Source organism: Lagopus leucura, unplaced genomic scaffold (genome assembly GCF_019238085.1).
Source record: "Lagopus leucura isolate 7727_CA_CO unplaced genomic scaffold, USGS_WTPT01 Super-Scaffold_739, whole genome shotgun sequence".
Lineage (NCBI taxonomy): Eukaryota > Metazoa > Chordata > Aves > Galliformes > Phasianidae > Lagopus > Lagopus leucura.
Genome location: NW_024962255.1, coordinates 21,312,885 through 21,333,333, shown reverse-complemented (window position 1 = coordinate 21,333,333; position 20,449 = coordinate 21,312,885). Strand labels below are relative to the sequence as shown.

Below are 20,449 nucleotides of genomic sequence, written 5' to 3'. Positions count from 1 at the left end.
TTACTTTAAGGCTGCACTTTATATTCATATCTTCTTATTTCACATGTTGAAGTTGGTGTAAAATGGGCAATTGCAGGAGATACAACTATGTCAAGGCAGACAGATAAACAGCAGGCTGTCAGCATCACAATGTTTTTTGCAAATGATTTGCAGAAATCCTCTAATTTGTATTCAAATGAAAAATTGAATTATTTCAAGGGTTTACTTAAAAAGGGACAAAGAAAACGGCTGCAAATTGAAAATTTATGAAGCACTGAAATTATGACGCTTGGTTATTCAACAGGGGAGAGTTTTGCTTTCTCTCACATCAATTTAACCAGTCAACATTATTAAGGTAAATGTCTTACTCCTGAAAAGGAGCATCAGCTTTGTACATTATGAATTGAGTAAAACCTAATATAATATGTATTAGTCTGGAGGAATATGCAGAAAGCTATCTTTTCTTTTTGCGATTAAAAATGGGTTTTATAATACGAGATTTCAGCCACGTATATCTTACCGTGAAAATAATACTGATAAAAGCCTTCAGAAGAGGAAAGATAGCCTTTTGCTTTGTTAAAAATACCATTTTACTGTCTCATATTTTGAGAAAAACACTTATTTTGATTAGTTTAGGTGAAATTTACTCCTGCCACTCAAATCATTCTCCACATTTTGATGTGTGTCGTGCTGTATGCGTTCAGACTTTTCAGGCTGAAATAAAGCATTACCCAACTAAGAATTGAGTGGGTTCCTGCTTACTATTTAATTCTTTAAGGGAAAGATACATATGAATAAATGTGTATTTGTCTTGAGGTTTTGTTTTAAGAGTTTGCATGTAGCCTTCACTAGAAAAATTTGGAGAATAACAGTATATTTGCAATTTTGGCACTGTGTTGTTCTGCAGACTATTTTCTTCATCTGTTGCCTACTTCATATCCCTGATTAGCATTTAAGAAATATTTTCATTCTAATGCAATATTTCATCATTTCATTGTACAGCAATATATTCTTTGACTGATGGGAGAAGACTTTGTAGTGAATTCCAAAGACATTGCCTTCACATTCTAGCAGATGGGGTTTTTCTCCATGAAAGCAAGAACTGGATTTGTCAAACTCATTCATCTTTATTCTCTTGTTTTGATTGTTTGTGTTCTCTTGTAGCAAGAGAAAGATATTGTTGCACAATGCAATAAAGAACTTAGAAGGCCACCACTGATTCTATAACAAAAATATATTCAGATAAAATTTAATGTCTTAGTGGACATTTAATCACTTAAAATACTTAGATTAGTACAGTTATATTAAAAAAAAAAAGTTGATATGAAGGAAAACGGTAGAAAATCAAATAAAGTTAAACATTATTTCAAAATATTCCCGAGGGCAGAATTCCTGTTGCTATCACAACATGAGTGTTTATACCTTCTTTTGTTTTTTTTCTAAAAGGATTCTGTACATTTTGTTGTACATATTAGTCGTAGAGGAAGCGCCCATTCATCTTCCTGCAGACAGCAGTTACGGAACATAATGTAGCATTCGTAGTCTGAGGCAGCCACTGTATTGCTCTTGGAAGAGCTTTCCTAGTGCTTATCAGGACTAAACTTCTTACTGGCTGAAAAATTAACTGCTCCTTGGTTTCTGTGACTTCTTCAACAAGAGAGAATGGTACCCATGAGAAGATACGTTAGTGAACAGTAAAAATGTGTCCATCTTGACTAACTATTGCACACAACAAAGTGGAGGATACATAATGCTTTTCAAAAATAAACAAGTAGGCACTAATAAATGTGATAAAGAATAAATCTGTTGTTTTGAAGATAAGTTTTGCTTTTTTATTTATATAATTGCATTCTACTGCAATTAATACAAGCTGCAGTGTGGTATGTTTAAGTGTGGAATATTGCTAGATAGCCTTTATATAATGTTGTGAGAGCTGTTTAATTGAGTCATGTTACTGAAGAAAGCTTTATTTCTCTCTTGTATCTGTCTCCTTAAGCATTAAAATTAAAGAGGCTGTTTGTGATTATCTAGGTGTATATATGAATAACATAGAACTAATGTTTTACCGTTGTGCTTTTTTGTTTGTTTGTTTTTTTCTTTCAGAGATCTTTCAAATAACAGAATTGGTTGCCTAACACCAGAAATGTTTGTTGGACTTAGCAGTCTTCATAAATTGTGAGTATAATACTTCTCTTGTTTTAAATAGGAGAAATCTGAACTACTACATGACTTACTTGACTACAGTTGACAAACTTTCATTATATCAAAATTAATTTGATATAGTCTTCCCATAAAAGTGAAAAAAACCTCTACTGAGCCCTTGACTGTGATGACTTGACACTTTAGAGATGATGATTCTATTTTCAAATGTAATATATATCAAAACTCCAAATAAATTGTACATACAACATTTGTAAAGATGCTGAATTTCTGTTTGCATGTCATGCAAACAAATAAAGGTCAAATACCCAAATTATGATTCATAAAGTTGTTTTCTAATGCTGGTTAGAAAATTGATACATTGCTCTTTTGATCCACTGGAGATCAGTTAGAATTTTTTAGCTTTTTTTTTTGTTCTTAAAATGTATTACAGAAAAACTGTACAGCCATAGACAAAATGCATAAAGCATTATTTAAATTTGGAACGTCAGAGTAGTTCCAATTGCTTGAGAAATGTGAAATTTAGGCTGCCCACTGAAGGTGTTGTATTGTTCACACCATTTTTTATGGTACTTTCTGAGTCTTTAGTTTATTGTGTACAGTGACACTGGAGCATGCTCTAGGGAGCAGAGCAATTGACTTGCCTATCCTTATGTCTCAGCATTTGCTGGGTCCATAGATTTTGAGACAGTTAGAAAAGAAGCACTCAGAAACAAAAAAAGATTATAATAGTATACCTGGGTTGTTCAATTTCAGAGAGAATCTGGGAATCTGGAAAGTATAAAATATGTGATGGCCAAATTTACTAGAGATTCTAAGTTTATCATGGCCTGAGGAGACGAAAGTTGATTTTGAGGAATGACAGAAGCAATGGAGAGGATTCCCTGACAGCACAGTAAAATGGAAATGAAATTTAATGGAAATATATATTAAGTGATGTAGGAAAGAAAAAAAGTTCTGGGCTAACCATTAAAACTTGAGAAAGCTGTTTTGAGATGATAGTGGATAATGTCATGAAAACAGCTGCTCGTTGCTATGTATCACTTTTAAAAAAAATACAAGTATTATTAATGAAAGGGAGAAAAAATCAGAGAACATATATAATACTACAGAAAGAAAGTTAAGCAGCTGCATTTTGAAAAATATTGGCAGTCTTTCTCAGTCCACTGAGCTAAGGAAGGTGATCAAATCTCTGAAAGGCTCAAGGCAAGATGGAACGGAGTGGTGAGAGGTGCAGCACTAGGAATGAATAAGTTGCCTGCAACTTTCCTGGCTGGGAAAGGGGCAGTTGAGAGGAAGAGAGGTATGATACAAGACTCTAAAATTCTGAATAACATAATAGAGATGAACAGCGACCTATTTTTCATCATCTTTGACAGTACAGAAACTAGAGGATACTGAGAAAAAATACTGAGGCAAATTGGAAAAAAAGCAAACCAAAAGGAAGGTTTGTTGTCATTATTTTTTAACAAAAGACAAAGCTGAGGTACACGTTGCTGCAGGATTCTCTTAAAACTTTACATGAATTCAAGAGGCTATGGATAATATTATGAAAGAGAAGTCCCTGCTGGATTATTGAATTCATAGAAACCTGGTATTGTTCAGGAAATTCTTGAGTTTCAAATATTTGGAGGTTAAGAGAACAAATGGAGGAAACAATATTTCGTTATACACTTTTCAGTGTATCCTGTTGAGAAAGACCCAGGAGGGCTCTGCATTTTTATCTACATCTGCCTTCATTCCTGAATGGGGAATCAGTCCTGTGTCACAGTATGTTACAAATCTCAAGCTTTATTTTCTTTCTCTCCAAGACAGTTTTGGAGAAACTGACCTTGGAAAAAACAGGAAACTCTTTCTAGAAAGATCTGCCAGGAGATCAAAATGATGCTGGGTAAAAGGCCCAAAACTGGCACGTTTAACTCATTGCATTATTGAGAGTAAATGTGCCAGATCTCCTCTGATGTATACAAATGAGAAAAGACAATGCAAGGAGCCTTGATAGCAGGTTGCCCACTCCTCTTTTTACTCATCTCGGGCATGTGGTCAGATTGGGCAAACCCAACCTGCCTCTGGGGGTTGCCATGTTTCCTTTGTTGTGCTCAGTGAACGTGACTATGACTGTAAAGTCAGATTATCACAGAAGGTACGTTTAATTCAGAGTGGTGAAGCTACCTTCTAGACAATACGAGCAACCTTACCAGAAATTGTTCAAATCCCTGCAGTCTTGGCAAAAAGTCTAAAAATTTTATTCATAAATTGTTCCAAACCATCTTAACTGCTAAATTTCAGTCTCGTGAATATAAAGAACAGAAATTAATTCACAGTGAGTTTTCAGCATTTGTTCTGTGGCAGTGTTTGGCTATATTTGCCCTTTCCTCTGAAGACCAGGATGGAGAGTGGAAGACTATCTCTGCATTCCTGGCTTGTGTCAGAAAGCAGCATGTATGCATGGCAAAGCTTAGTTGTTACCAAGCTATACCAACCAAAGCATTACAGTGTCCATTGGGAAAACAGGCTCCCAAATCCCTCCTCCCTCTGGTAGTTGAACTCTCACCCTGCCACAGTGCTTGCAGATTTTTTTCTGAGCATGCAGATCCAGAGAAAGTCTCATCAGTTCCCCACATGTTATCACTGTGTTTTCTTGCCTCCCATCTTTTTATGCATCCTAGGTAAATATTTATGCTTTCCTCACTATGAGGCTAGATTTCATTTCCAAGTGTAAACTCAGCACTTTCTGCATTGTTTTAATCTGTGCCTCCAGTTTATAGCTGAACTTTTAAAGATGCCTTTCTTAATTCAAACTCTCAAGTGAAATTCTTGTTACACTTTTTACTTTGAATAATATTATTTAGTGAGATTACTTGACCCACTATCTTCAAGTACGCTCACCTCTTCTTAGAAAATGGTTCTCTTAATGTTGACTAGACTTTGGTGTTGTTATTACCAGATTTATTTTCACGTATTTACTTTTCTGAGCCAAAATCGCTAGAGAAAGCTCTAAGTAGTCAGTCACAAGGCTGTTTCTGCACAACACCAGCAGCATCTCACTCCCCTCTCTTCTGTCTTGCCCATTAGCTTATAATGTAACACCATAAATGTTCTTATCCCCAGGTTCTTCATTACTATATGGATTCTTTATGGATGTTATGTCCATGTGCCAGTGCAAAAAAAGATGATTCTGATAGACCTGTTAGTTTGACTTCACTTGCAGTTACTGGCTGAGTTCTGAAAAAAAGTAAAACAGAAAAAATGTTGGCAGATCGGGGTTTTCTTTCATCTTTTATAGTATGCTTTTACTGAAGATATATCATGTAAGCATATTAATAAAACCAGTGATTTTCTAGAAAAGGAAAATTGCTGATTAATTTTAGTTTATATCTAGCATTATATTATATCAGAAGGAAAAAATGTAAAATTTATACTAGATTTTTTTCATGTGACGAGATCTAGTATTGAAGGCATCTATCTTCCCTGGTATTTTTAGATTCTAACTAGTTCTGCATCTTACTAGTCATTCTGTAGGTGATCTTAGGAAAGATCATTTCTAGAATCTAATGATGCATTTCCCACAAAATGCATATAAACCAGATGACCAACATCACTGAAAAGTCAGAAATAGTAGCAATTAGATATATTTAGGCTACATATAACGTTTGCTCTTTCTCACTTATTATTTGTACTAAGAACTGTTTAGTGTAGTAAACCACCTTCTTTTGGTAGATTTTCCAAAGAGTAACTTCATTTTTAGTAAATCTCGCAATCTCTGTACTTTCTGACTTTTTACTAGCATTTTCAGTTTATTATTGGCTCTCTACATCTTTGATCTTTAAAAATATATATATTTCTCAAGGCTTAGTCATTGGTTCACTTTTTTGTTCTCCATTTTTTAAATTTGGGCTTTAAACCACTTTTCTACAGTTGATTATATTATTGAGATCATCCTGAATGCCAGTTCATATACTTCAATAATTCCAGTTACTTTATTATTTTTCAATTTTTATCATTTCTGAAGTCTGGAACTCAGAGGCCTAATGGTAGATTAGACAAAATTTCTTTTTTACCATGAGTAAATCAGTTAGTGTTTACAGTATCAAAATTTATGACTTTATCTTTTATGCAAGCTGTCATCTTTAACAAACCAGAGTCAAGAGCAGCATTACTCTTGTTGAGTTGGTGATTATGTTGTGTCACTACCATCACAGTTGATAGGAGCAAGTCCCCACCATTCACCATGTTACTTGCTCCTCTATCTCAGAAATCTGATTAATGACATAATTATTAATAATCGCTTGAGTTGACAATCTTAATTTGCCTTGAATGTAAGAACTAGTGGTTTTTTTTTTTGTTTTTTGTTTTTTGCTGACTATGGGCTAATTCAATCTGCTTCCTTAGGCCTAACACTTTCTAGCATTTTTTTTTCCCTTGGACTTTTTTACAAAAAAATTCCAAAAACAAATTATTTCAATCTATAAATTACAATAAGCCTCCTTTGTGTTGCTAGTGATACCTCTGTATCATGTTTACTGGTATTTTCAGGAGTGTGTTCTCTGAAAACAGTGTGGAGTGGCATTTACTTAATATAACATGAATGTAAAGAATTGTGCTAAAGAAAAGATGACAAATTCTTAAATAATAAACTGATTTAATAACCACCAATCATGGGTGAGAATATCGAAGGAGCATTATAAAGATATATATAGAGAAATAATGATTTATGCAATTGTTGATTGCAGAAATTAGAGCTCTCCTGTGTTACTTTAGCAGAGATGAAAAGATCTTTGCAGGCTGTTATCCAAACCAGTAGGGAGAGCCGTGAGTCCACTGAAAAGAGCAAAGGACATAAATCCTTATGCACCTTCTGTGAATTATACAGATGAGCTCTCCTGGTCCTGTTTATGAGCACAAATACCAGGTGAAACAAAACAATGCAGTTGTTCTTGGCTTTGTAAAATAAAAATGTGGGGGGAAAAAAAGTAAAAAATCAGCTAAGCTGACATAACTTTTCATCAAATGATGTGACAAATATATCTAAACTCAGTAGGATAAATGTATGTAAACATACTTCTCTAAAATGAAAGGTGAAATTTGTCTAGCTTTTAGGGATTATGCAAGGACTCTTCAAAGGGTTTGATGATTTCATGTAGACTATACTGAACAGGGCAACCTAAGGGTTTCTTAAAATTATACTAAAAAATAATAATTAGTAATATCATCAAATACTGTTTTGAAAACATAAACACATACGAAATCCAAATAGAACTTATAAGCCTCTTAATCATGCGCGTAGGAAAAAATTCTCTTACTCAGGTCAGGATGTACATTTTTGTGAATTGGAATTGAATTTCAAATTACTAATGAAATCTAAAATTTCGTACGGCTCCCTAAAATCACTGCAGGCAGTGAATTGTGATTATGTTCCTTGAGGGTGATCTAATTTTTACACCTTCTTGGATTTGATGATTTGTACTTGAAAAATGATTTCAAAATGCATTCACATCGTTTGACAGATGTATCTGACAGTGCCTCAGACAGCATAAGAGAAGATTTATTATGTCTTCTAAGATATTAGCTTAACTTTTTTGACTTAATATATCATCCTTCGGCTGTGTTTATGCTGTGCTGGGGTGCACATATTCTAACTAGGACTGACATAATTGAATGCAACAAATCTTCCAGATCTCCTTCAGTCCCTCAGAGGCCATGTTTCAATGCTTTGTTCCAGAATGATGTATGCAAATATACTTTTGGTAGGTAATGGTGTGGCCATCCATACTAATTCTGTTTATACTTAATTTAAATATCATGAGCTATGGAATACTGGGTTGGTGTACTGGTTGACCAGATATCATCTTAATAGTCCCCAATAAGTTAGTCCTTCAGGTTTGGCATTTTAGTACATTAAAACCTATTTCAGCAAGCAGCTACTGCTGGATCTTCCTTTAAGAAGTTCCAGACAGACCTTCCTCTTTACTTCTAACTGTTTGATTAAAGTACATCTGATTTATTTGTCATCCCGGCTCTGAATCATTATCACCAACTAGCTTTATGATAATATTATACCATAAATTCTTGTGTGACTTTGTTGCTGTCATTGAAGAAACTACTCCCTTTGTATGGTGCCAGAGATAAAGTACAAAACCAGAATAACACTGTGAATCACATAGACCTCATACTGAGAAAGTATGCACCAGAGCCTGCCCTCTATTTGTGCTGTAGGTTTTATACCTTCTCTATCAAGTCTTTTTGCACAGAAGAATCTACTGCTTTTTCATTCAGCCTCTGCTTTCTAATACTGCTTATAAGAGTGAAACATACTTCATGTTCATATACTTTGTTTCCACCTGTACTTTGCCTCAAATCAGTCCTTCGAGGTGCATTTGGCTGTTTTATGGTATTTGTTATTTATATTAAAGCTTCTGGCAGAAGTGTTTTATTAATTTCTGTAAAAGCATGGAGTATTTGATATATAAAAAAATAAGTGCACGACTGTACATAAAACTAAAATGGTTTACCTCTGATATAACAGAGAGCACACGTTTCTATTAATGCAGTAAGTTAATGGCATAGCAAGTGCTATCAGCTTTGGAGTGCATTAATTTGTTATGTTTGAAATGTTTGGAAACTAGGTGATGGGGATGTTTTAAGAACAAATTTCCTTTTAAGTCAAGCTAGAGGGGGTTTTTAAGATATCTGAAATGGTGGAATTTCACAATGCCGTGGTTATAGAAATATTTTAATACAGAATATAAATGTCATGTGAGCGAACAGAACCAGGCATCTGCAGCACGCTGCAGACATCTAGCTCAGAAGTGCTCAGTTATTGGATGATTTAATAATGCTCCAGACTGCTTTGTTAGCAAAGAGGCTATTCCCAGTGTTGGGGAGATCCAGTCTCATATATTGTGCTTGTTGGATTTAGAAATTTATTTGTGATTTATACAGCACTGTAAACATGATACTAGTTTGCTAATTAGCAGTAATAATGTGGAAATTTTGAGCCAGGTCATTGGCTGAATATGAAAGAATATGAAAACGGACTTACTGGCTCTGTGCTGACTTCTGAACTGTCAGGAACTCTATTATTCCACTACTTGCCAAAAGCACTGAAGAAAACATGTATATCTCGCAATGAAAAGTTTCAAAAAAATCTGTGAAAAGAACACATTAGGAATTTTTAGTTTGACAAAAGGCAATTCTGGTGAGATATCTCAGTGGGCTTGGTAGGACCTATGGAAAGTGCATAGATTTATCAGATGTAGGATGGGCATCTTCAGCAGGTGAATAGCCACATTCTGTTTGCTGAATATTGCTACATCAGCCGTGGAAATGATTTAGTTTTTCCTTGATTTCTCAAATACTGACCAGAAATGAAGCCTTCCTTAGGTCCAAACAGAATTACCAAACTTCAGTGCTGATGTTCTGTTTATTTTACTGCTTGAAGTCTGTCCAGCTATTTAAGAGAAAAGTGGGATTTGCATTAGATAGGAAATGCTGCTATACTGCAGTAGGGTAAAGAGGAGGAAGCTTGCTGTGTTTCAGCTGGCATCCATACATAGCTAGGCAGGTTGCTTTTGCTGTCTTTCAGTTCAGCCTGATTGTCCTGTCAGTTAACAGGGCACTACTGTATCTGCTTTCTCACTGGTGAGGCTACTTCTGGTCTACTTTGTAAATGTCAGGGTTATCACTTTCTCTTTCAGTCCTTTTAAGGTCCCAGTTCATTGAACTTTTTCAGCATATGCTTAGCCAGGGCTTATGTCCAATAAGCATGAGTAGGCCCATTTAATTTTAAGTAAAGAGGCTATCTTATATATACCTACACTTCAAGGCAAATTAGAAAGCCCTTCCATTTCCAAGAGCTTAGTGCTTCGATTGTATTAAGGGTGCACTGTTAAACAAAATACTTGCAATGACCTCAATTATATCAACATATCTTACTGTCACTCAGTATAATGAGAAATAATTTCACTTAACTTTGCTGAGCCAGTTATTTTTCTCTATTAGTAGAGTTTTGCTTAAAGCTACCATGAAATTTTGAATTGTTCAAAGCCTTTTTTTTTTGATTGTTGAAAAATTACTTTTGTTCCAAGAATTGCCAAGAATACAAAAATAAGATGAATTATTTCCAGAAGGCTCTACAACTTATTTTATTTTACAAGTACTTAAAAAGACAGCATTATTTGATATTAAGCATTTACTTCTTGTACTTTTAAGATGCTGATTCAACAGTAATATTGAATGAGGAAATATTAAATTGCATCTGTATGCAAGTATTCAGCTTAATCCATTCAGACATCAAGACCAAAAATATAGTAAAACAGTAGTTAAAATGGAAATGGCCTTAAGAACGTGATGATAGGGAATATCTATTTATTTAAAGTCTTTTGTAATAAAAACGTTTACTTTGAAAACTCACTGCTATTTAAATAAAATGCTAGGATTCATCTACACGTTATTAAACTGATACTTTTATTTGTTTACCTTGAAATAGCGTTCTACATAAACAGTAAATTAAAACATAGGTCTTGGTGAAAAATCACTGAGTGAATATTTACACTGAAATTCTAGAATATATCACTTCTGTTAAATATATACAGAAACTCCTGTTTCTTAAATGGAATGAATTGTATGTGTACCTGCTGTGACAATAAAATAAGTAAAAGTGCATGGTTTGATTTGAATATTGTTGTCATTTACGAAAAGGCAATATACAAATTTAAATGTCTTTGTTGTGGTCAGGAAATTACATTTTTTTTTTAATTAGCACTTGGAAAAAAATTACTCTAACAATTTTGTTTTCATGTATTTGCTATATCCATAATTTACTTTTTTTTTTTTTTTTTTCCTAGGAATTTGTCAGGGAATATTTTTTCAAGTCTCATGAATGGACTCTTTTCTGAGTTGCTAGCTCTGAAAGCACTGTAAGTATGATTCCTTCCCTTCTTAAAGAGCCAAGAAAAACATTGCAATGAACACAGTGTAGTTGAATTCAAACAGAATTATTTCTATCAATGCTTTAGAAACATAAAATATACAGTATTTTCTTACCAATGTCTGTGTCTGCGCTGAGAATTTGGCGCGGTTCCTGACAAACCCACACTGGCAATCCTGAATGGCATCCGTATTTATTCTTTTCTACTTTATGATTTTACGCCTTTCCATATTTGTATGCATTACATTGTGTGATAACTGAATAAAAAAACAAAAGCACTCATATTAAAAACTTTGTCTGGAACTATAATTACAGTTCTGGGCTATTTATATTAAATGCACCTCTCTGAGACTTAAAAGTATACATTGGATGTTTCCATGATTAATTTTCTACTTGAAGGTGTTTTAGTAATTATATGTATTTTGCAGTGTGGCTTTTTATAGTACCACCTATTCACATATAAGTCAGTAGTCAGAAATACTGTTCCCAAATAAAAAAAAATTGGCATAATGTTTTGAAAGACATTAGGATTGGGACAGTGTGCATTATTTGTCTCAGGTTATCTGTATAATTACTTACACATCTATACAGGATTATCTTTAGAATGTGATAATCTGTATTTGAAAGACTTTGAAGAAAGTTTGTGTATGAAAATTGTGTGCACACTAGCTGTGCTGTTCCTTTCTTCTTCTAGGCATTTCAACACTGATTCACTCATTTGTGACTGTAATCTGAAATGGGTCTTACAATGGGCTAGAAATGCTTCAGTCCGAATTGCGGAGGAAACTGTTTGTGCTTACCCCAGTGCTTTACAAGGACTGTCTTTTCGTAACCTGAAGGAAAACCAATTGATATGTGGTGAGTTGCACTGGTGTTTAACATCACCAACTGGAGTGGATTTGAGAGAAAAATGTTTAAAAAAAGTAGTAGTATTGCCAAAAAAAATATTAATAGCTCTGGGTTTCTTATAGCAGCAAGAAATTTAGGTATAATGCACAGAAAACACAAGTAAGATTAAAATAGAGTGGGAAAAACACAATTTGCTTATTTCATCTGAAATTGTATGTATATTGAGAGAGCACCATTGTCCTGTCTATATATTAGGTAACGTATATTCATGACATGAAACATTAATACGTGATGGTAGCCCTACATTATATATTGCATGAAACTGAAGTTTGCTCGAGGAATTTAGAGAATGTTGCCTTGAAGTTGTATCTCTGACACAAATATCAGACTTTGTTCTTTTATTTTTCATTTTGTAAATCTGTTCTATACACTTCAGCACCGCTGCCTATGAATAGGATTTTTAGAGTTGAATGTTAGGCCAATTCTTTAAATTTAGATCAGTAAGTGAATTGCTTTCTGAGATTTTCCACTGTAGGAAACATAAAGGATATGGGATGAGGAAGAAAACAAAAAATACAAACGAGTAAAGAAAATTCATCTCTGGCTGAACATTATATAGCATAGGACAGAGAAACATCATGAATTTAAAAGTTACACTGCATAGAAAATATCCCTGTCTGTGACTGTGCTGGTGGGTTCCATAGTCAGAAATCTTATTTGACGCATACTTCATTAATCACAGAATCTTTGGATCTTTGACTTTCTTGAATGACAGAAAGTTGGTGGGGTGATGACTTTGCTAATACCTTGTGGAAATGAAAGAAAAGCCACACTTTTATTCCCATAATCACCAAAGGAATGATGTGTGTTACTAACACTTTCCTAGCAGAATGGAGATCAGGGTCAATTGGAGTCCTAACAAAAAATGTGGTTTTAACAATGGCCAATAGAAATGTTTACAAGTTGTGAGAGATGTAAAAAGCTGTGAACCAAAGGTCATTCAGTGGCTGAATTGTTAAGGAAGCACAGATATTCAGCTAGAAAGAAATAAGGAATGTGCTCTTGTGAGTGAAAGGGTGAGAAGTTTCCAGTAGCCTGCATTAATGATCATTTGAAAGTCTGCAATTCCTTCCAAATATCAAGCTACCACTTTACAGAGACCCAGCATGGGCATCTTCATAGAGATCCATTTCCCAGCAGGAAAAGTGCTGCTCCTGAAAACACTGGAACGATCAGAAGAACTCATTAAGGGCTGCTAATTGGTATTTCCAGGTTGCCAATGAATATGAGCCTGCAAATTTTACAGATGAAATGAAACAGCAGTTTCTCAGAATGTCATACTTCAATCTAATAGGACTCCCTAGCACACCTCTGATACAGAATTTATAAAACTCATCTAGCTCTTACCACTATTTATTATGTCCAGAACACTTGACAGGATCTGTAATGACTGCCAATAAGTTGACACCACTTTTAATATCCTCAGAGAGCTTGCTGTTGATTGTATGTGCTGAGTGTTCCACCAGCTCTGTAGTGCCTGCCAGGTGCTTCATGGTGCTCATAATGTCTGTTGAGCAGCTCATGGTGCCCACAACAGTAAGCAATTTCATAGTCAGTAGATTAATTCGAACTTAGGCGTAATAGAAACCTCTCTGGGACTAAAATAATAACAATTATTGGGAATGTTTACTGAGTAATATGTGTTGAAATACGCATACAGCTGATCAGATGAAGCATATCTTAAAGAAAACATTAAGAAGTGGTTTATAGATTGAAAAGTGCCCATGAACATCTTCCACACTGCCAAAAGTTTGTACTTAGATTTACTGATCTTCCTTCTATATGCTAGAAGAGCTCATGAGGTATCATTGTCACAAGATGAGAAAAAAAAATTGAAGGGGAAAAAAATTAGTAGGAAAAAGGCAAAAATCTTCATAGGGTAGAATGAAGCAAAAAGTCAAAATATGTGACAGGGAATGAAGGAGCAACTAGACAGTAAGAATTTCTGAATAGCTATAGGGGACAGTTCGCCATGAGCTTTTTACATCTGTTTTGCATTTTTATAAGAGATGAAATAATCTTTCAAATTTCTTCTTGGCAAATCCTTCTCATACATCTGATTACTGAAGTTAGCCAAAGAAGACACCCATTCAGCAGTTAGATAAGTGCTTTTGGGATTTTTATACAAGTTAATCTAAGTAATGGCACAGTTTGGAATTCACAAGAATCTACTTCCACATTTTGTTAACAGCATGTAAGAACTACTTAAATCTTCTTTAACAAAAATCTCAAGCTCTCAGAAATGTGCCATAAAGCAATTTTTGACTGGTTTGGAAATAAAGCTGAAAAGTTGTTTGACGATAAAAGATAGTTTTTTAGTTTTGTACTTAAACATGAGGGACTGCAGTGAGTTCTTAACAGTATGGACAGAATGTAGTTCTAAAAAATGATGATGAATTTGGCTTCATGTAACTCCTTCTTACTGTTTCTCCATAATTTCAAATAAAACTTACTCAGTTTACTGGAGGAAAATTACATTTTCATGAATATCCGAATGCAGTGCTCTAAATTCCACCTGAGATCTGAGAGTATTCTGTGATTTTTTCTCTTGTGCTCACCATCATCAGAGTTTGATTCTATAGGCCATGTTTTTCATTCAGTGAAGATTTGTATGAGTTTGTCTTAATGGGATTACAAAAGATAGCTCTTAAAGGGAGCTTAACTACACAGATGAGTGAAATACTAGACTTTATTTTCTGTCTCAGAGTTACATTGATACTATTGAGCTAACAGTTTCAAGTAGTAAAAGTTCATTTGTTCTGAAAATTACAACTGTCAATGTAATGCAGAACATTGATGTTTGGAAACGTGCTGACTTCCTGTCTCCGTATGTTAGATTTTGTTTAAAGTTTAGAAAATAGTTGACAAAATACCAGTTCTGGAACAGATAACTGCTTCTCGCATAGGTCTTCTACAAATTAATGTACTGCTTTTATACTTGTAGATTTTTTCTACAATTGGGATCATTCTCTGATCATTTTTAACTAAAAATGTGCTTAAAAAGTAATATATATTTAAGAAATATATTGAAAGCATTTTGACACAATATCATATTGTTTTGCAATTTCTGTGCACCACGTGAAAAATAAAATGCACGTATTCAGTTATTCTCTTAATACCAGTAGCTTTTCAGGTTTATCCTAATATTTGTCCTCATATTGCTGTCTTGACTATTTACAAAGCAGATAAGTTAAAAGAACTAGATCATAAATTTATAGAATGCTTAAGGTTGAGAAGAACCTTAAAGATAATCTAGTTGCAACAACCCTACATTGAACAGGAACATCTCTCACTAGAGCAGAATGCCCAAAGGGGTCCATCTGACTGGGCCCTGAACACTTCAGAGATGGGGCAGCCCTTAATCAGTTCTTCTGATGGTTCCAGTGCCTTACCACCCTTACAGTGAAGAATTTCTACCTAATATCTAACACGAATCTCTTCTCTTTTAGTTTAAAACTGTTACCTATTTCTACATTCTCTGATCAAGTTTCTTCCCATCATTCCTGTAGGCTGCCTCTTGATACTGGAGGCAATTACCTCCCTTGATCTGCTGAGTGTTCCTTCGATGCAGCCAGGATATTACTGACTAAATGCAGTATTTTGTTAGTGCTCAGGAAGTTTAAGCGTAGAGTTGTCTAGATTTTTTTTTAAAGTCATGTTGCTCTACTTGACTAGGTGGTTTGATACATATGCATCCACATCACTACATCACAGCATTTTCAGGCAAACAAATTTTACTGATTTGCTTCAGCAATAGACTGTAGGACAAAACTCAAAAGAAGATCTAAGGTACAGGATGATTTATTAGCCTATACTGCATGCATCACTGAAAAAGGAAACAAATATAATCTCAAATATTACATATGTTCATTTTGAGATATACTCTCAGGGGAAAGTATGAGTAAAGGCTAACATTGCAACTGAGTAATTTCCCTTTCTTTTATTAACATGGATGAGACAGCATCTGTCTTAAATCTCATCTACCTTCCCAGGAGTAGGTTGGAATCCCTGGGTTCAGGAGCCTTTTTTTCAGACACCAAGGGTGTCCAGAAACTGTTTTTGAATTCTGATAGTTCTCAGACTGCTCCATGTTCATGAAATTCAAATGTAGAGTATTTCACTCAACTTAGAGGGATTGCTACAGTATGCTGCTTTGAAAGTATGCATTATGAATATTATGCAATGTGTATTCTACCTATTGTAGAGTGTCCTTTAGTTGCAGTGAATAGAATTGTAACTGTATACACTAAACTTAAATCTTTGATACTCAAGTAGGACTTTCACTATGGTTAACAGGGAACGGATACTCCAAATTCAGAATAGTTTTATCTATTTGAGATCTTTATGATTCAGATTCTAGCATGCCTGAGGGCTCTGTCTACTGAGAAAAGGGTTAACAAAGAAAAAGATATAAATCCATAGTACTGAGAATTGCAGTGAGACAAAGTGAAAGATAGCTGCAAGTTTTGAATTTCCAGGAGTTTGAATTACTACTCGGTCTCTAAATTCTGTAAAGTACCTTAGCTTAAAATGTTATCTCAGTTATTGTCAGTCATAAAATATGATTGAAGTGTCCTTTTTTTTTGGCATAGCAGACACCCTGATTATGAGGGATACTTCTAAGGTAGGGATACAACTCAAAGGCATACAATCATTTTACTTGTGTTCTGCTTCTCAATTCAAGAAGTGTTTTTTGGGAAAGATAAATAAGATGTTGAGTATATTGAGTGGAGAGAGAATGCAGTTGTTAGAGCACTGTTTATACTTAAAAAGTACGTTGTGTTTTGTAGCTTTCCTCACTTCACTGAGAATTCATCCTCTGAAGAAGCAGAGTCAGGTTAAAATATAAGTACTTTCTGCTTGGATGCCCTGTACCCGTTCACTTTGAAACTTGCAGAAAGTGGGGGGAAAAAAAGTGCACATTTATATTCTTTAAATACTCTTCTAACATGTGCTCTTAGAAATTTCTTGACCATTTTAACACTTCTTACAATGAAATTTCTGACATCTAGCCTGTATTTCTCACACTTGAATATCACCAGAACATTAAGGCATATTTCTCTTGGGCCATATATAGTTGTCTAGTATATTTTCATAAATGTCTTTTTTTTTTTTCAGTCTTGCCTAAAATACCACAAGAAGTCAGAAGATTCAAGACCTTTTAGATCAATTACGGCAATGTCATTGAGGGAAAAATTAAAAAAGGAACATTTTCCTTTAGATGCATACTGTATAAAGCACTTTTTTCCCCTTTAAAATACAGTGTGGCTTTAACTGCTTTCTCAACAGTGGTGAGAAACAGTTGAATACCAATGTTTCATAGCCTGTGAATGTTGAAATGTGCTTAGAATTTTACCTGATGTACTTGCACATCATTTTCCCTTTATCCTTAACAAAGCCTGCTTCCTCCATGTAATGGGAAGAATTTTGAAAGAGACATGTGCTTTTAAAATGTCAAAAATAGAAATTGGGAAATTTTATTTTTGGATGAGTGGTTTTTCAGTATTTGATTTTAAGCTTGAAATCAAGAGAATGCATTTAAGCCTCATTCTGCATCAGCTTTTAGGAACAGCCAAATATTTTGTGCCAGGGATGCTGAGAGAAAAATGAGATTTGAAATTAATTTTTCAGATGGTGGCAAAAATATATTATCTATATTGCCGCAGGAGTCTTAACATAATCATATGTATCTGTATGTAGATTGTTTTTGGAAGTTTTCTTTCCCACGTGGATTATACTCAAAACCAAATACTGGCTGAGTGTTAGTAAGGTATGTTTCTTCATTTGTTCCTCTCAATGTACACAAAACATCTTTTTGGCATCATTTGTTATTTACTTAAACTTAGGGATAGGCTTGAGATTGTTGTTTCAGCCATTTCTTTCTTCATTTACATGCCATTCTTACTACATTAACACAATGTAAATATTGAAGTGTGGATTTTATTCAGTATATAGTAACTGACTAAACTCAAACTCTCAAGTATAAAGAAGGATGGATTAATTATTGAGATTTAGAACCCAATCCTGCAGTTTCCTGACAGCCTACAGCCTGCTGCATTCGTGCAAAGCATCATTCTCTTCAAGAGTATGCAGGATCAAGACCTTACTCCAATTCTGCAGGGAGTGCCTAATCATATGAACAAGTTTAATGATATTTGAATAGGAATATGTGCATTATTAACCTTTCCCAGGATTAGGTTTTGCAAGATAAAGATAATGCTACAATTATAGTTAAATCCTCTTACAATTCCATTTTGCAGTGTTGGGATTTTCTTTAATAAGAAAATATGGGTAGTAATAATCTGTCTATAAATCAAATACCTTTATCATAAATTTTGAACCTTTCAAAGACTGATGTGGTAGATTAATGTTCTGTCTGAGGTAAGTGAACCATTTTATGTATCAAAATTTTCAGTGGGTAACCATTAGATAGCATGAAACCAATAAACTCTAACCTTTTGGCTCCAAACTGTAGATTTCTCATCTAAATGGATCATTCTCAAACTGGGGGGAAAAAAATAGAGTACTTTAAATTTAATATCAGGCATTATTACCTAATTTGGTGATAATTTAAAACACTGCAAAGATGGGTGTACAAGATGAATAATATTAAAAATATATATATATATATATATAAAAGAAGCATTACAACAGTAATTAACAAATTTAAAGGATGAGATTTTACTACTACATGATTTTTTTGCATCTCTACTCACACATGAAAATATAGTTCAGTAGAATGCTTTACCACAGAAATCCTGCTGATACAGATGCTGGAAATGTATATAATTTGTTTCTTTCCCTAACTTACTCTTAAATTATATCAGTGTTTATTCATGTATAGTTGTATCTGATTTCCTACATTTTCTTTGCTGGCCTGTTCCAAAAAGCAAGCAAAATACTGAATGGAAAATGTAACTAAAAGGTATTGAGGAGAATATTAGTGAAATAAACCTTTTTCAGTCTTCTAAACTCACACCCCCAGAGACTTGACTGGCCATCTCCAAAGCATAGCTGCTCTTGAACAAACTAATGGTTAGACAACTGGCCTTGGAGTACAATACATGTTACTGAATCGTAATAATGTAACATATAGGGTTTAATTCTACCGTAGTAATTTCTAGATAAAAAGATACAAATCTCTGTCAAATGTGTTAACATTGTCCATTTAACAGCACTGATTACAGTTTGCTATAATTAATCTTATTTCTTTTATAGTTTTTAATGGAAAAATTCCATATAAAGCAACCATCCTTACATTCTCTGTTATAATTAAGAATGTATTCTAGAGATATTTCATGTTTTTATAGCACTTTCCATATATGCCACTTTTCTAAAATGTATAAAGATGCCATAGAGAGCTGTGATTACTGGCACTGTCATTTGTGCTGATAGGAGTTTGGAAATGGAAACCTTCATACAATGACTGTGGCAAGTTCTTACTTCAGCACAACTGTTGCTTGTTCTGCATCTTGAGATTTTCACCTATCATTGTCCAGCAGTCTCAAAAGATAGAGGGGTACTCATGCTGACTGATGGACTGTGTACAATTAGGGACAATCACTGCTGCTTTGAGACTTTTCTGCTGCTTCCTTGGTGTAAGTAATGATAAGAAAATAGAGAGAAAGTGGTGAGTGGTGCTTAAGGTTTGAAAAGATGAGTGCTACCACTGCAATTTCCGGACAGATAAAGGTAATCAGTGTATTTTGTAGAGCTAAGTGCGTTATCTCTGCCCCTACTCAACCATTTTTACAAACTGCAAGGTGCAATGAATGTATGTAGCTACCAGCTTGCTTGCCATGAGGACAATTTGAGTAATCAAAATTAGCTTTCTAGCAATGGCTTCTGACTCTTGCTAGTGGAGGAAATCATGTTGATGAATCTTTCAATACCATAGTTGCCAATATTTCACAGTCCAGTTTTACTTTTTGTCACATGTCAAGTTTTAGGTTGTGGCAGACATTCAAATGTTTCAACTTCTCCCTAGCATGCAAAATAGAAGGCTTCTGGGATGAATTAAAAACAAGGAGCTGAAAAATGGCAGCAGGTGTATTTGACAAGGAAGATGTTAATGGTGAAAAAAGCTGCCATTCTTATCAATTTCTGCTAGATATGCCAAAGCGAGACATGGGCTTCATTTTGCATACACACAGATAATATTTTTGATTAGTTGATTAATTGGACAGTAATCTTAAATTTCCTTGTGGAAATTTATCAAGTACCTGTAGTCATTTTACAAATTAATGTTACATTTGGCACTTTTATTGTATGCTATGAAGTGAAACCTGCTTCCTTTGTATTTCTACCTATGAAGTAAATCACTGCTATCATCAGTGAGAGTGTTTTTCCACTGAACGCTCATTTGAAATGCTTGTAATGGACACAATACACATCAGTGCCTAGACCTAGTGCCAAACTGATAATTTATTTTCACAAGGGTTTATGAATATGGGGTAAAGTCATGTAGAGATG

At 34.4% G+C, this 20,449-nt stretch overlaps 1 protein-coding gene across 4 annotated transcripts in view; it reads left to right on the top strand.

Annotated features, from left to right (window-relative positions):
* Positions 1-20,449, top strand: part of ADGRA1 (adhesion G protein-coupled receptor A1) — a 255,495-nt gene that overhangs the window by 95,613 nt on the left and 139,433 nt on the right. For all 4 annotated transcript variants that reach the window (XM_042862742.1, XM_042862741.1, XM_042862744.1 and 1 more), the window contains exons 4-6: positions 2,083-2,154; positions 10,986-11,057; positions 11,763-11,926. In XM_042862742.1, the coding sequence (XP_042718676.1) occupies positions 2,123-2,154; positions 10,986-11,057; positions 11,763-11,926 (268 nt within the window). In that variant the 5' untranslated portion in view covers positions 2,083-2,122. The remainder of the gene's footprint in view (positions 1-2,082; positions 2,155-10,985; positions 11,058-11,762; positions 11,927-20,449) is intronic.